This window comes from Diprion similis, chromosome 12, assembly GCF_021155765.1.
Source record: "Diprion similis isolate iyDipSimi1 chromosome 12, iyDipSimi1.1, whole genome shotgun sequence".
NCBI lineage: Eukaryota > Metazoa > Arthropoda > Insecta > Hymenoptera > Diprionidae > Diprion > Diprion similis.
In genome coordinates, this window is record NC_060116.1 from 15,932,901 (window position 1) to 15,950,188 (window position 17,288).

The window sequence follows — 17,288 nt, forward strand, 5'->3', positions numbered from 1 at the left end:
AAAAAGGTAACGCATTTACATTTTCATCCATACCCTTCAACTCTACATTTTCATTTCTCTCACTCTTCTCGAATGCGTAGGTACCTACGTGCGCGGGATAATCAAGCTTCGTGGAAAAGTAATGACGGTGAAAATATTTGCATCGTCATTCATAAACTACAAGTTCCTGTATCCATCAGTCTTCTTTCCCTTCAATCACTGGATTTCTAATAAAAGTAAGGTTTTCTTCACGCTGTTATAGGGGACTTCCTGATCACCTTTAACCGTCACAATAGACCGCGACATCCTTCTTAAGGTCGTTGTGGATTCTGGGTTTCCTATTGTCTTGGAAATCGTTCCGCGTCTCACTTTTCAACATCACGCATATAAAAGGTACCCCAACATTTTGTCGTTGAATATCACATTCGCACTATTATTGTATACAAGAGAAGACGGAATAGCTTGTCGACTGGGATTCACCATGTTTTATACCTTCTCTCTTCGGAGTTTACTGACCCGCACGATCTTCACGCGTCTCCGATATTTACTTACACATGTTGGTAGGTGCGTACACATAAAGAATAATTTACTCACGGATGTGGTAAATCGACGGTTAAAACCCAGGCTTCACTCTTCGGTCCAAATAATATTCGTGATTTAATCAGAGCCGAGCAGCGGCGCTGTTAACGAGTTTTTGGAAATGACGGAGACCAGCTATCAGTACATGGAACGTAAACATGGTTGTATATACTCAGCCTAATCTCTCATTCTACTGTACGTGGATTTCTGTGCGTGTACTGTCTCTCTTTCTCTATATTTCGTGAGTTTCGTGTGATAAGTGATACGTTCGACGACCGGTGACTAATGATTCGATAACGATATGGGCACCACATCGTCTTTCAGCACTTAAAGAGACACGAATGGTGAACGATGGTATCCGTATATTAGCTGTTTTGTACTGCTGGTGATTTTAGTCGCTATACCTACACTTCGACGAAGTCTAGATTATACTTTGGAACGAATTATTATACCTACTATAAGGTATAGTTACCGGTCACTACGTATCGCGATTCCCAGCGATAGTCTCACCTTGTCGATGTGAACGTTACGTATAAACTTCGAAGCCGTTTTTATACGTCGCGGGAAGTTGTTCGTCGTATGCGAAGAATCTTTCACCGATTCCAAGAAAAATCCACGAACGGGTCTCGATAGAAATACCTGCACACCTTGCCCACGATGAAGTTGGAAAATATATATCCATACAACTATGACACACGTTTATGGCCAGCGCTGTAATTCTTTTACATCCTTGACGATTCGGTGTCAAGGCCAGCTCATTCTAAATTTGTTTATCTCGAAAAGTAAGAAATAACAGTGTGTCAGAGAGAGAGAGAGAGAGAGATGAAGAAGAGAACGTTAATGCACACCGGGTAGAAGAGAAAACACGTTTATTCAAAATTTGACTTACAATATTGACTATTTATCGCTGTTTTGTAAATCATCGAGCGTACATAATCTTGCATAGGTAAATAAAAAGCTAAGAAAAATTATGTTTAATAGTTTGCTGCAATGTCTAGGGCCGTACCAGAGGCAGTGGCGTTTCGGGTGACCTTATATCGATAGTGCACCGTGATTTTTTTGTGTTTGAAATATATACTTACCAAGTAAACCCCTTAGACCGATTGCCAGTTGTAAAAAAGAATTAAAACAACACTTAAACTTGCTGCTTTTCGTACGATCGTGTACAGAAGAGTAATGTCTAGTCATTCAAAACCAGCTCAATGTTACCAACCATAAAAACGATTATACGAATTATTCACAGCCTTGGTTTTGTAAATGATTTCGCAGAATTTCATATCTTTTTTTCTTTGGACAGGCATAAAATCGAACCCCGAGTGTCCCGCTTTACAGCGCCGAATGTCCGGTTGTCTATATTCAGGCGTTTGTCAAAGCGACTCTGAGGGGTAAGAAAAACAATATTTTTTTTATTAAATGCGCCTTTACGTTCTGAGCATGCTAAAAAGGAACTTCACTTATGTTTATATATTTAAATAACGGTCGCACGACAGGAGCCTCTTAAAATAAATTGCCGAAAACTAATTTGGCAAGTAATATAAAATCTATCAACGTAATTCCGTTAAGGTGACCAGAAATTCTTTAAAGCTTGGACGCTTTGTATCCCGAAGTGTCAAAATTCGCTTTCCTCATTTCGCGATCGATCCACCTCCGGAGTTGAGGAACACTTGCGAAAATGCTGGGCGTCTCAAAGTTACCGGAGCTCATACACCAGGAGCCAATACCCAACTGAACGTACCGATTAGGATTGCTCTTCAAAGGACAAGCCAACGGAGCGCCAATTTCACGCTGGAATTGCAACAAGGTTACAAATCGAACAAATCGAAGTTGAAGCCAATGAGACGGGGATCAGAATTGATAAAAGTCCATTACCGAACAGAAATTCTTTCTAGCAGATTGACCACCGGCGCAAACGAAACTGTTGTGAAGTTGGAAGCTTTTCCCAAGCGGAGTTTTTTTCAGAGCTGTGACGCAAGCCGCTGGTTCGACGTAGGGTTCGACTCTTTTCCTCAGCATGTTGGTCTGACTTCGTTGAAAGTAGACGTCCTCTGGAGCCACTAGAAAAACGGCGCAGAGTTTTAAGGTTTGCGTAACTGGTCCCAAAGTCCCTATTCCATGCAATAGGTGAAAACCTGGTCCTTGAAACTCTTACAAAATTTGTCCCATCCGATCACCATACAATTCTTCTCGTCAATATTGTCGTTGTAATTCGCCAGGCAGGCGATGTTGACCCGCCGGTTTATGGTCACCGGGGTTTTCAAAAACAGCAGGGCAACGTTTCTGAGAAGTGTTTGCGGGTTGTAGTTTTTGTGGACAACGGTACTGCGCACCTCGACCTCCTGGTACGGATCCTCCTCCAGAGTCATCATGGTGTCCGTTTGTCCGGCTCGGATCCAAAGGGGCTCTAACGTGTTTCTGCGCAAAGCAAATCATCCTGTCATTACTCTTGTCTTATTTTGTAGGTACTTTGGATCTGCAACGACAGAAGCCGGAATTAAAAATGACTTACTTTGTGTCGTGGACGCATTGTGCCGCCGTTATTACTACGCTCTCATGAATAAGGGTTCCTTGGCACTGGTACACCTTGGCCTCCTTGGTCTCGTTGTTCCGGTGGACTTCTTTCACCCGAAAGATTGTTACCATCCATGGAAATTCCCCGCTTTCAGCTTCCTCCTGGTCTAGCCGAGGTACGAACTGCTCAAGGTCGAGAGCCTGACGAAGTCCACACGTGCTGGGCTTGTTCGGTTGCTTGTGCAGCATGCAGCAGACTTCCAAGTAGTCGTCGCACGCCGAAACCACCTCCCCGGACCAGCTCCTTTATCATTAAAAACGGTTGGTAATTACCCTGGGTTAACGACCGTGGTAAAACGATCATACGTCACACGCCCTGTAAGCGATGGACTGTCGTATCTAACCACAGCCCCAGATTATAGGTGCATTGCTCGAAATGACGTATACCGTTAATATAGTAATGTCTAACCGTTGCAAAATGTAAACGGTAATTACGAACTAGTCAATATTTGCAACATTCCGTTGTGCTATTAGTGCAGTATTTGTACACTTATATCGCTTACCGTGCTTGCCTGATGTCAATTTCACCCTCGCCATTAGTGATGACGATATTTTCCGAATTGCAGAGATAATATGGGACGCAAACGCATGATTCAGTCGAGGAGAAGTCTGCTCGCGTCTTTATCTGTGTCTGGTTGATAGATCCCGATGGTCCCAAAACGTCCGCCGAAGTCACAGACCCCGTCAATGCCAGGACAACGAAGTTAATCACTATACTCCTCATGTCACTGGATGTCCGCAGCGGGTTGTCGTTTACTTCAAGGAACGGAAGGAACTGGTTTAGCCGTTCTTTCGCTTTCGGACACTAGATATCCACCGCGCAGCCAGCGCCACGTTCACTTGTGAAATCGTTATCTCAAATAGATTTGACACAACGAGAGAACGGCAGGCGTTCTCTGGAGTAGGGGATCCGCATTCGGAATTATCAGAAGTGTTGTTCCTTTCATCTTGCGTGTGCAATGTATAAACCCATGATCCTCGCTGTCGATTCACCTCGGTTTCTTTTCGCGATACAAATATGTACTAGCCATCATGCATCAAGGTTTCGTCACACATACGGCTTCAAACTCCACCGACTGATTCTGCCGCCGATTAATGAACACGACAAAAAGTATGCCGATGGGATTTCCACCACTCGTCATCGGCAGTGACTCTACTCTATACAGAAAGAATCGAACAAAGCAGAATTTGGGATCGTATAAAGTACGTGTCACGCGCTAGACCGTGAAGCGAAGCAATCATTGTCTACCAACTAATATGTTTTCGTTCTTTGAACTGCAGTGTCATTATGCTGCTGCGTATGGACATACTTATATACATACATACATACATACACATACCAAGTGTCCTATGCGTTCTCGGATGTGCGAGCTTTACACGCATGCAAACACTCGCACGGAAGCATTCATGGTTCAGGTTCTTAGCTGACGATGAGATAATAAGTTGAGGGGTCATCATTAAACCACGAACATAGCATTATTACGTAGACAGTTCTTATTTCATTTACACAGAATACACTATATCTTGGTTGTGTGTGGAGTAAACAAGTTTACAATTATCGCTATTCACAAAAGAAGTGAAAATAAAAAAGAAAATGCATCGAGAAAAAAAATCTCCCTCCATCATCGCCACGATTTATAGCCATCTTTAGTCCGCCTTCTCTTTATAAACGATCATCATGCCTGGTAGGAAGACGTGTCAAGGTTGTACTGCGCCATCTTGCTGTCGATCCATTGACGAGCCTTGCCCACGTTGGCGTAGACACCGGGTGTTCGATCAGCACCGCAACCGATTCCCCAGGCCACGATACCAGCCTGAACATATCGGTCCTGAGCATTCTTCGAAGGGCAAGCCAACGGACTGCCACCGTCACCCTGTGGGAATAAAGTGAATCGTTAGAAGTTGGATAATTTTGAAAAATTGATGCTTTTATTTATGGATAGGTACTGTCTGAATTCATGGTTCTAACCGTGCATGTGTCCTGTCCAGCCTCTCCGCCGGCGCATATGAAACTCTGATTGAGAATGAAATTGCTTCCAAGCCTGGTGCGTCGCAGGTTAGTTTGACAATGTGCGTGCGGTACTACAGGAAGCTCGATTTTCTTGAGAACAGCCTGGAATCGGCCAACTGCTTCTGCAATAGGTTACGGAAAAAGAAAAAACCATTATTACGTCATCACGCTGCTTCGAATATCAAAAGATGAGAAAAGCAAGCCGCTGACCAAAGGTGTCTTTGCCCCATCCTGTGGCCGTGCACCTGACTGCGTCAAAACCATCGTTCTCCCGAGGAAGGCAGATCGTGTTTACACTGGGCGTGATTGCGAACGGCTGCTCGGTGATCAGCAGCGCAAAGTCGTTCTGAAGATTGTTAGTATTGAAGTCCTCGTGCATAATGATAGTCTGCACCGACAGCTGCTGGTGCGGAATTGGCTCGGATCGGCTCTGCGAGTCCCAATCTCCGGCTCTGACCACCAGGTTCTGGGCGCTCAACCTGCGTGCAAAAACACCGTCAACTCGAGCTGATACCAAACCGCCGCAAGCCCTGCAGAGACGATTTCACGAGCTTATTACTCACCCCTCGATTGTGTGGGCGGCGGTCAAAACCACCCGGGGGTGAATCAGTGAACCACCGCAGATGTAGCCGCTATGCTCGACGCCTGGGGCCGGTTTGGCGATGACGGCGACCATCCAGGGGAACTCGGCGAACTGGGCCTCGTTGTCGCTGCCGGTTATCCTGACAGTCGATCCCTCAGGATTGCGGTACCCGCAGCCCGTTCTCACCGGGTTGACGGGCCGCGTCGGCGTCGGCGTCGGCGTCGGCATCGGCGTCAGTGTCGGCCTCGGCGTTGGCATCGGCCTCGGCGTCGGCCCCGGCGTAAATGTCGGGGTCGGCGTTACTTCGTCAACCGGGCGTTGAAGGATAAACGACTTCGGGCAGCAGACGTCAAGGGTGCCTGCGCAGGTCTCGCCGAGCCTGGAGAAACGGAAGTCGCCGTTAAAACGAGCTTTCGACCATCGAGCTGAGCGCCGATCCGAAATCTGGTACTGACCTTTTATCGATCACGAACGACCCGTCCGAATTGGAGACCTCCTTGCTCGAGCAGAGGTTGTAAAACACGCATTCACAGTCCGGCACCTGGACCTTAGGCAGCGCCGTGTTCAGGGGTGGCAGCGTCGACGTAGACGGAAACTTGTTCAACGTGTCACAGGGAGCGTTGAAAATCTCCTGGCAATTCTGGACCGCCACGTCGTACTGACGCTTTTCCCGCCCTCCGTTGGGCGTCGCGACGCCCAACGCCAGCAGTCCGAAAACTGTGAAAAGTAATCCCAAGTACTGCATCCTTGACTTTGGTGATTCTTGGCGAGTCGTTCACGGGCAGACACTGCGTTCGCGATCAAACCTGTCGGATGTGTGAAAATTTTATCCTTGGTCTCTCTTTCTCTTTCCCTCACCCCCTCCCTTCTGCTCCCTCTTTTCCTATTTCAACGTCGACTTGCGTACCAAATTGACGTCAAGTATCTTTGTCCTTGACTCGCGTGCAGGTAGGCAGGTCAGTGTATGTAGGTGGAAATAGTATATAAGTATAGACACCCCGTCTGTCCTTATATTTATGAGTCTCTTTTTATCTCGGAAATCTTCTACAGCTATTAGTATATCTGGTAAAAATTCTTCTGAGAATCACACACTAAATACCTAAGCTAATACCTGCGTTTAAATATGCATATATATTCATAACGTCACGAATAAAGTCAAGGATACATTTATATAGTTGTTTTGAAGATATTCGCAAACATATCGTTCGTAAAACAATGAAATTTTTCTTGACAAACGAGTTTCAGATGAATGACTCTGATTTCCAAGTGTTATCGCGATAAAAAAAAACAAAAACGATTGATGTAATGTTTCTTTTCCGAAAGCCAAAAGCGCCTCCGCCTTTGCCGGTAACTTATTTTTACGTAAATTTTTTCACCGTCCACTCAAAGTCTAATCTCTTAATTATTATTTACTTATGATTTTTCTTCCACTGAGATGTAGTTAAAAATCTATACAACCAGCTTCTATAATTCATACACGGTAAAACTCGTGCTCTTTTCTTATATTATTTATTTTATCGGTAGTATCCAGAGATGCCGGTAACTTCCTTTTGAAAAGTGACAACAATTACAATTTTGATGAGCCGAAATCTTACTGAGATCGGTTATATTTGTATATATTGATACGCCAATTTTTGAAGTAATTTTTCATTTACAGCAAGCACGTAAATGATTTTTTTTTTGGTTTATGTTCCTCTATCTCCCCAATTTTCAACTCGCTCTTTGTTTGTTGAACAAAAAAATAACTGCGTAGCGATCGACTGATCTTTGTTGAAATTCACTGCAATTTTTATAATTAAAAGTAAACGAGGAATTTTTTCTACAACACACATGCACAATACACCTTGTTAGAAAATTTCTTACTTACCGAAATAATCGCTAATTCTATATATTAGCAAATCAGCAAATTAACGACTAAATCGAATCGTCGGAAGCACGACTTGAGCGATCGGCCGATGTTTTGTGACTTATTTCGAACTAACGTTGCCGATCGGTAAGCGCGTAGACCGGTCTTTCCTCCCTCTATTCTGCAGACCACTCACAGAGTTGTTTGTGGATCGTCATATACCCATCGAACCTCCGGGCTCTCCTCCCACCACGGTAAAAACACCGTCGCGACGTCATCCGTCCGTCACACAGGATTCATCACGGTGAATTCCTCGTGCGTTAGGACTTCCACCAACCACTCTGCTCCAGCGTTACTGCAACTACCATTTTTCCTACTTTCTTTTTATTTAATCGGTTATTTATGTATCTTTTTTTATTTCAGATCAGAACGTATAGTTGCCGTGGTTCAATCACCGACGACGCAATATTCCGGAATTCAAATCCACGGCTTCGATGATATATTGACACAGGAATTGTGCGCCGTTATATCAGTGCTTTAATAATACGATGATCAAAGCAAAAGATTTTATTATTATATTACTCTTCGATTTATCTGTCTTCCATGTTTTTTCGGAAATTCTCTTTCGTTTTTCTCTGAATTTTTAATGAGTTTAAAATTTGATTTGCATACTCGTTTGAATCATGCAAGGTGTCCGCGTGAGACGCAACTTTAGGAGATAAGGCCACTGACGGATGATAAATTTTTTAATCACGATAATTAACCGCGTTTATTAAACTTGTATGTAAATTTTTTCATTACGTATGCGAAGACGGTATTTCAACGCTTTTAAACTTTCTATAAAATATTTTTTCCCCCGGAAATTCTCTTCTACGTATGTTTGATTGCGGTGTATTTATAAACATGTACATATAACTAGGCCGTTAGCGTCGATGATATTACTTGTTGTTTACTTTGTTTCTATTCGTTTGATAATTTATTAATCACCGGGAATTTTCGAACCATATCATATGTATCTCATTATACGACGCAGTTGTAACTCATGTAACATAACAATCCAATTAGCATATCACACAGACCATACATACATAGATATGATATAATCTTTCAGTGGGCTTCGATGAAAATTCGTTATTCAAAACTAAGTGCTTTTTTCATAAACACTTAGGTATATCAGCGCACGCACTTACTGTACTGGTTTAATTACAAGCGGTTGACCATGTACACCTCCCGAGGTGAATTCTGACCGATTCAAGGACACCGATGTCGTCTGCTACCATCTATTCAACCTGCGTAGCAGTCGACACCGGTGAGTTTAAGTCGGTAAGAATCCACATCGAGAAGTATACTGTGTACTAAAATTGAGGTTGAACTATGAACTACTGTGTTATCATTGTGCGAGATAACTGCAGATACCGATGCTACGAAGCATAATTTTTCCGGTTGACAACAGCGTTGGCCATGGCGATCACTGCTGGAAGAAAAACCTCAAGTCTTGTGAAACTGATATATATTTATCTTGGGGTTTTTACCAAACTTTTTTCCTCTTCTTTACGCGAGAGACGCAATCTGCAGACCAGTATGAACGCGGCCTTGTCGATAAGAAAGCAAAGTAATTGAATTATTCCGAAAATGTTATTTGAATAAATTCTCGTTATCCTTGAATATGCGTGACCCACGAACTCACTCTATATGCGACATTGAAGTGTATATGTATACACACACCGGCAACCTAAGTGCAGCATTGAAATAATCTCTGAATAAATGAAAATATCGTATACATAGTTCAGTTGGCACGCTGTGTACAACAGGTATATTGTCCGCAGCTAAGCAAAAGCTTTGCGTTTGTTCTTTCCCGTGAGCTAATTGTCAATAATGGATGTATTAGTCACGCTGTTGTACATCACGACTCATTCGACGTCAATGCCGACGTTATACGGTTAGGGCCTACCTTTTACCTGCCTGCAGCCTTTGGCTGGGATCGCCTGTATTGTGCTAAAAGGAATTTAATTCAGCCGCAGTAATTCGACAAAGGTGCAATGCCGGAGGAAGCAATATGTATATATGCGTATGTATGTATACGTGGATAGATGAATAGCTTTGTATATCTAACTATATCTATACCTACTTACACCCATCGTATTACCGGCTGCAACCAACGCGTGCGCTTCATGAATAGGTGATCACGCTTCGAAACTGTGTGATAATAAGAATAGTTCAGATTCATGACTCATTGTGGTAAAAAAAATAATAACATTTATAATTTACCAACGCGTGCTTGCATCGGGACAGCCTGTCTAGGAATTTTGGCAACATTATACCCGCCCATTTTAAATTATTTAATTACTTGTTTGTAGATTAGCGCTGGATGAGTCGAATAAACGATTTTCAAACATGCAATTCAATTGCTATCGTGAATTGTGAATTAGAATTCTCTGAAAAACTTTATTTTTAGCTAGTTTCACACGTTTATTGATTTATGTAATAATAAATAATTCATAATATCGATAAATTGAAATTCTCTTTCTACGAAATTCACAAATAAATTTCTGACTATTTATCCTCTACAGATGAATCATACACCTCCATTGCGATTTCAATCCAACGAAATAACAACATTCCAAGTCAAGCAAGTTGATTATGAGTTACGCGTTATGACTTAAGAATTCGACGTTGGTGAAAACAGAATAATAAATGCAGTTACATCGCACGTTTATAAATAAATACACCTACGTAGGACTAGACGTGACAATGCGTGAGCAGCCTTGGGAAAATAGGATTTCACAAATCGACAACACCAACTACAGCATTAATAGATAATTCGTTGCTCACAGTACTCCATAATTTGCCAACTGCTGATCGATCCATTGGCGATGCTGAGGAACACTGGCGTAAACAGCGGGTGTCGTTGATGACCCGCAGCCGATGCCCCAGGAAACAATGCCAACCTGTCGAAAATAGGTCGAAAATCTTGATAATCGCAATATTGGATATGATTAGTTGAAAACGAACGGAAAATGCCGCCAAAGGTAGTTCGAAACGCAGCCCGTACCCACCTGGAAGTACCTTCCGGAGGAAGTTGGGCACACCAGGGGACCTCCTCCGTCGCCCGTGCAGGTATCTTTACTCGGCTCCCCGCCTGCACAAATGAAGCTACCATGCAACTGGAAATACTGGCCAAGTCGGGTCGATCGTAGACGCTTTTGGCAATCGGATCGTTCGACGATCGGCAAGTCGACCTGTCGCAGAACGGCTTGATACTGTCCCTCGACTCCTGGATAAATTGTGGTAGGTATAAATTAGGAAAAGGAAAAGCATTTTCCAATGCGCAGGTCTTTGATGTACTTCCGGCATAGAATCCACCCCGGCTAGTGATGGTCATTCTTACCGAAGGAATTTCGTCCCCAACCGGTTGCATAGCATCTGACTCCTGGAGTGACAGCCATCCCCTGTTGGGGAAGGCAGATCGATCGTACGTTGGTCTGGTAGCTGACTTCGGAGGTGAGTATCAGGACTGCTACATCGTGGTAAAGACCACCGCTGTAGAATTGAGGGTGTTTCAGGATAGTCTGGACTCCAGCTTCTTGGTAGGGCAGAGGTTCGTTTGTGGACCTGGTGTCCCATTCGCCGACGCGTATCACGAGCTGACCCACGTCTCGTCTGGGGATTTTTAGTAAACAGAGTTAGGACTTGCCGGATGAGTATAATGTTCGGGATTCCAAATCTCGTCAGGATTTGAATGAGGACGATGTGCTCGCTTACCCAGCGACGCAGTGCGCGGCGGTCAAAACCGCCCTCGTTGACAGCAGGGATCCACCGCACTGGAAAAGCAAAGGGCTCTGTGTCTGACGCACCAGGAGTGCGACCATCCAGGGAAACTCGGCGAATAGCGTGGCTCCGGGCCCATCTACCCTTTGGGCACCTGCTCAAAGAGTCATCGAGTGATGAAATACCGGCTTAGAATATTGGATTGAACCAGCCAGACCTTAATGTCCGTTCCACGGATTTTTTCGCGATTCGTGTAACAGCTTACCTGCGTTGTAATCGTTGCTCCTCATCCCGCAGGAATCAAATTTCGCACTTGTTCCACCTGCAGCGACGACAAGGGTGTGCCTCCCATTCGATGGTCGGTGTGGACCCACGACCCCAACGATGCCCTGGAGTTGGCAGCAGACGTCATCAGGCATGGGACAGATCCCGAATCTGGGATCGATTATGCCCGCACCGTCCTGGCTGACTACGAACCCGTCCGCGCACTGGAGAGTCTTTACGCAAATGCAGGCGCGATCCGTGCCAGGGTTTCGGATGGGTCCAAGGCCCCCGGAAGGGTAAGGTTGCATGCCGTTGGACGGAAACCCAACGGCTGAGTCCTCACCGTTTGCTGGTATTTTGCAGCATATTTCATCCGCAGCTGAGCAACCGCTGCCCAACTGACCGAACCGACCGATCGGAAATCGAGGGTCGATGTTTCCGGCTCCGGACACGATTACGTACCCCATTGAGTCGCATTGCCACATTTTGACACACACGCAAAGTTGGCTAGAGGAAATTGTCGGCGACATCGACGTCATCGCTGGGATCGATGTTGGGAAAACTACAGAAGTCGGAATTCGACAGCAAACCTGCGTGGCGATTGGGCAGAGTCTTTGGTTTTGCTGTCGAGGGTCGATCACACCGGCACCAGATATTATTATTACACCGGATGCATCGCACTGATACGTCTCGACGCATAAGCAATTCAAAGCGGGCGATGGTGTCGGGAATACGGTTATCGGTGCCGATGTAGGCATCATTGTCGACATCATTGATGGTGCCATGGTCGGTGGAGTGGTAGGTGGCGATGTTGGAGCCGCTGTTGGCATGACAGTGGGCGCCATGGTAGGTGGCATGGTTGGCATCATGGTCGGTGGTTGGGTAGGTTGGGTAGTTGGCGCCATGGTGGGCATCATAGTCGGCGGCATTGTCGGTGGCGTGGTAGACATAATTGCGGGAGCCATGGTCGGTAGCGTAGTGGGTATCATAGTTGGTGGCATAGTCGGCATCATCGTAGGTGGCATAGTAGGCATCATAGTTGGTGGCATAGTAGGCATCATAGTTGGTGGCATAGTAGGCATCATCGTTGATGGCATAGTCGGCATCATCGTTGGTGGCATAGTCGGCATCATCGTTGGTGGCATAGTAGGCATCGTAGTTGGTGGCATAGTCGGCATCATAGTTGATGGCATGCTTGTCATCGGCATCGAAGTAGGAATAGCGGTTGGAATTGGCATAGGAGTTGATACGTTGAGATTAGGCATGTAGCAACAGACTTCCAAGTCGCCGGTGCAGGGTCGAAATCTGTAATGCGACATTACGTCGACATCGTTAACGGGTTACAGGTTAAGAAAATACTCTTTCTCGATGGAGACACCGAGTGACCTTCTCAGAAATATGAAGAATAGAAAATGAATGAATAAATGAATATCGTAACGCTACCTGATGTCGATTACACCAATTCCAGAAGTGATGATGGTATTGTTCATATCGCAGAGATAATAAGGCACGCAAAAGCACTGGGAATGCGGCATCGGAGTTGTGGTGACTTTCTGGACCTTATGAGGATTCAGCTTGTGCTTTAAAATGTGAAGCAAGAAGAGAGGGACTCTGCCGGGTGAAGCTGGTGTAGCTATGGAGAGGTCTCCAGGCCATACGATGTTCTTTCCAGGTCGCAGAAAATGCCCCCATGTTGCACTCGACGTTTCCAACGTAATAGCCCATGCAACCACCACCAGCGCAAACTGCACCCTGTTTCCCATGATGCGTCGAGACCTGGAGTAAGTTTGAAGTCTCTAAAACGTGAAGCAAACCTTTATACCTGGTAGGACAATATCTCGGACGTTGTTGACGCTGTTTAACCGCGATGTGAGGGCCTGCATGGCACCGCTTAACACTGTGACAGCTCCGCACGATCCGGGCATTAATATGTAAGCACGTAATTGTGCCCATCCAGCGGAGCTTCGCGTCGTCCGCTTGAACACCTGAGGGTCTAAGTGGGACAGGCTGCGAATGGAGTTAGTCCCGGAAGAGTTAACGTTTTGATGAAGCGAGATTCAAAACGCCGACTGAGGCAAAAAATAATATTGCAGGCGAACGGTATACCTTGGAGTTTTTTGGTACCGTGCTCTGGAGGTCGAACAAAAAACCGAATCCATGATTCGAATAGTGGGAAACTGCGAGATGCGTGAAGCAGGTGAATGCATTTGACCTACATTTTACACTACAGTGGTAGCAACAATACCTCATAGTCGACCGGTACTCACAAACAATCTACTTGTTTGTAGTAACCAAGTGTGAAGTAGGATTTAGGATTTCACAATATAATAATCTGTTAGCTAGCTTTTTTGTCGATTATGGAGTGATTGATTTAACGTCAATGCGATCGGTGTCATCGTGTTAGATAGCCACCGATACAAGAAAATAGAATCATTCGAAAAAGGATAGTTCTAACCATGAAAAGTTAATCATCGCGAATGGATAATAGTAATATTTAGAAAGTGAAAAAATATTATGTCAGTTTGAAACTTTATTGATATATATTTGGAGGATACTAAAATTTGACAATAATTCGAATAGACTATATCAAAACGGTAGTATTTTTCCGAAGTCAAATCATTATTCATCAGTATTCTTCCCATCAATCGTAAATCGCAGTACTTCGATCTTTTTACGCTCTTTCAATTCATCGATGCATCTTCATTGTAAAATGAAAATCATCTCCATATGATCATTCCGTCATTATTTTAGCATGTCGATAATGAACTCACAGCCGATCTGTATTCATTCTAGTGTACCTACTGGAACTCGTTGCTGCTCAATTTGATACTGCGTGGACAGTTAGTGAAATGACCACTGCGGTGGCGATACCTCCTGGACGCATTGTCATCGTGGCATCGTGGGAAAATTGTAATTTTAGTGTGACTTGCAAGGAGCTGAGTTTTCCAAATATATGTAAGTTTATGGTTTTCTTACTGAAATACAGATTAAGGCGGATTGATGTACTAAGTACGCAAGGAGTCAACGAATTGAGAATTTTTGTCAAACATGCATTGTTACTGCCGGAGAAACTTTTCCGATTGGCACTTTTTTAATCGAGATAAATATGGAATAATGATAGCATACATTTGTCGCAATACAAGCAACCTCTGAATGAATTTTATTTTGTGTCGTGGTACTCGAAAAATTCGAAATGCCAATTCATTTTATTCGCAAGCTTATACTTCTGCGAAACTATACCTGTAAGGAACGAATCCAAACTGTAGATCCAAAGATGCAAATCGGGGGGCAGAGAGCAATATTACTGGGAATCATTGAACGTAAGGTAAAACCAGTGTTATCAAAATTCTAATATCCCCTTGATAAAACTTCCAACCAGTGGCTTAAAAACACTAACAAACTACGAATTCCGATCGAAAAATTCAACAAGGTCAGCCTTGCTTTTTTGGGATTTTTGAAGCCAAGGATTTCTTTTCTGAGAATCGATTTGAGCAACCCTCATTAGACTAAGTGGACGTTGAGATAGCGGAAAAAGAAATCTAGAATATTGTAGAATCAACAGCCTAAAAAAATACGAAGAAATTTTTTCGTTTTTCGGTCATGACAATTTAATCTTGTGTGGCTCGGAGTGACTCTAGACCGCGCACAATCAATTTCCCTCGCAAAATTACGTCGATACACTCAAATATAGTGCATCAAAGAATCAACTCGAGTATTGTTTGAAATCCTCAAAATGTTTCGCAAAAAATCCGATGAGGTTAGCCTTACTTTTTTTTTGAGCGAAGAATTTCTGGTCTCAGAATCGATTTGTATGACCCTTTTCTGACTAATTGGACCCCCGAGAACGTAGAAAACATAGCAAAACTCTCGGCAAAACTAGTGTGGGGCGAGATGGGAGGTATGCTCGTATCCTTGCTATTTCTTTAATCTTGGGGCGAAAAACTTTTTGCTTCAAAATCGATTCAAATCACTCATTTCGGACCTATTGAACACCGAGTAAAGCATAACAAAGATTTCAGAGATCGTAAGACTAACAGCTCAGAAAATACAAATCAAACATAAAGGAATCCAGTTGTTAATTGATTTATTTCAATATAGGTTACATCAAATGGTAACAAAACAGCATGATACATATCGTTTGCTGCAGAGAGCCGTTGCACCTGCACGCAGGTGGGAGCTTCAAGTCTATTGACAAACTACAATAATGACTATCTCATCTAACGTTGATCATATCCTGCTTAAGTTGATGTATATTGTACTTTTTCTTCTATAATATTGAATTTCTTACATAATGCTGTAACATTACTTTGAATGTCTTTTTGTCTTCTACCCCAATACGATTACCAAATACATATTTTCAAGTACTGTACACTGACACCAGAACACTTGTACTACGATTAAGAAATGATGAATAAACTAAAACCGAAGCTAAAGCTTTGAAACCATAAGTTTGAAGTTCATTTTCCCCTCGTCATTGAAAAGTTGGTGAATATTTTGTTTTATTCGGCCATCACGTTAGATCCGCGGCTCACAGCGTATTCAAACTGCACGCAATTGATTGCTTTAGGAAACTACGTTGACAAAGTGCACGAAAGAATTTCCTCCAGCATATTACCAGGTCTTCCGAATTTTCACCAAAAATCCTATGGAATTCGTTTTATTTATTTGTTGCCGAAAAAAGTTTTCGTCTCAAAATCGATTCGTATGACCCGTTGTTGACTGATTGGATCTCAAGGAACGCAGAAAAATCGGCAAAATGAGTGTAGGACGGACAGCAGAGAAATAGCAGAGAAAAAACGAGCTACAGGAAAATGACAAAATGAAGCTTTTCGTTCTTCGGCTGTAACTCTTCATGAGTCGCTCGTAGCGCATAATGACTGCGCCCTATGAATTTCTCTCGCAAAATGACGTCGGGTTAGGGCATGAAAGACTTATTCGCGGCATTTTTCAAAGTCAGCTTATTTTTTGCCAAATATCTGAAGGAGTGAGCCTTGCCTTTTATTAGGCGATAGCTTTCCGACTCGGAATCGACTTGTATGACCATCTCCAGACTGAATGGAACCCCAGGAACTCGAAAAACACATGGAAAAGAGCGGCGAACGAACAGCAGAGAAATGACGATCAAAATCAGCAGTTTTTCGGCTGTAACTTTTCAGCTATCGCTCGCAGCGTATTGGGACTGCGCTTAATCGATTTCTCTCGCAAAATTACGTCGAAATAGGGCATGCCAAAATTCATTGCAGCACTTTCCAAAGTCGTCGAAGTTTTTACCAAAAATCCAAAGGGGTTAGCCTTACTTTTTTGCTCATTTTCGGAGCCGAAAATTTTTCGACTCGGAATCGATTCGTATGACCATCTATAGACTAAATGGACCCCCAGGAACTCAAAAAACACATGGAAAAGAGCGTCGGACGAACAGCAGAGAAATGACGATCAAAATCAGCAGTTTTTCGGCTGTAACTTTTCAGCTATCGCTCGCAGCGTATTGGGACTGCGCTTAATCGATTTCTCTCGCAAAATTACGTCGGAATAGGGCATGCCAAAATTCATTGCAGCACTTTCTAAAGTCGTCGAAATTTTCACCAAAAATCCAAAGGGGTTAGCCTTACTTTTTTGCTCATTTTCGGAGCCGAAAATTTTTCGACTCGGAATCGATTTGTATGACCATCTCTAGACCAAATGGACCCCCA

The 17,288-nt window shown here is 43.6% G+C and overlaps 2 protein-coding genes across 2 annotated transcripts; both read right to left on the bottom strand.

Annotated features, from left to right (window-relative positions):
- Positions 1 to 2,044: 2,044 nt before the first annotated feature.
- Positions 2,045 to 7,736, bottom strand: LOC124413673. Its single transcript, XM_046894395.1, has 11 exons — positions 7,588 to 7,736; positions 6,176 to 6,526; positions 5,701 to 6,099; positions 5,348 to 5,616; positions 5,096 to 5,259; positions 4,809 to 5,000; positions 3,630 to 3,931; positions 3,065 to 3,370; positions 2,708 to 2,970; positions 2,428 to 2,612; positions 2,045 to 2,343 (listed from the first exon to the last, which is right to left on the bottom strand). Exons 2-11 carry the CDS (start codon positions 6,463 to 6,465, stop codon positions 2,137 to 2,139), a joined length of 2,577 nt encoding a protein of 858 aa, XP_046750351.1. The 5' UTR covers positions 6,466 to 6,526; positions 7,588 to 7,736; the 3' UTR covers positions 2,045 to 2,136.
- Positions 7,737 to 10,003: 2,267 nt separating this feature from the next.
- Positions 10,004 to 13,369, bottom strand: LOC124412805. The gene is made up of 6 exons (XM_046892935.1): positions 13,042 to 13,369; positions 11,600 to 12,903; positions 11,329 to 11,488; positions 10,955 to 11,226; positions 10,623 to 10,840; positions 10,004 to 10,514 (listed from the first exon to the last, which is right to left on the bottom strand). Exons 1-6 carry the CDS (start codon positions 13,359 to 13,361, stop codon positions 10,395 to 10,397), a joined length of 2,394 nt encoding a protein of 797 aa, XP_046748891.1. The 5' UTR covers positions 13,362 to 13,369; the 3' UTR covers positions 10,004 to 10,394.
- Between the last annotated feature and the right edge of the window lie 3,919 nt (positions 13,370 to 17,288).

What these genes read in the sequence shown, in the direction of transcription:
- LOC124413673 (XM_046894395.1), bottom strand. Translation starts at nt 6,465, where the DNA reads ATGCAGTACTTGGGATTACTTTTCACAGTTTTCGGACTGCTGGCGTTG. An exon ending in CTGGACAGGACACATGCACG is followed by an intron (nt 5,001 to 5,095) that starts GTTAGAACCATG and finishes TTATTCCCACAG; the next exon opens with GGTGACGGTGGCAGTCCGTT. An exon ending in CTAGAAAGAATTTCTGTTCG is followed by an intron (nt 2,344 to 2,427) that starts GTAATGGACTTT and finishes TTGCAATTCCAG; the next exon opens with CGTGAAATTGGCGCTCCGTT.
- LOC124412805 (XM_046892935.1), bottom strand. Translation starts at nt 13,361, where the DNA reads ATGGGAAACAGGGTGCAGTTTGCGCTGGTGGTGGTTGCATGGGCTATT. An exon ending in TTGGGGACGAAATTCCTTCG is followed by an intron (nt 10,841 to 10,954) that starts GTAAGAATGACC and finishes CAATTTATCCAG; the next exon opens with GAGTCGAGGGACAGTATCAA. An exon ending in CCTCCGGAAGGTACTTCCAG is followed by an intron (nt 10,515 to 10,622) that starts GTGGGTACGGGC and finishes TATTTTCGACAG; the next exon opens with GTTGGCATTGTTTCCTGGGG.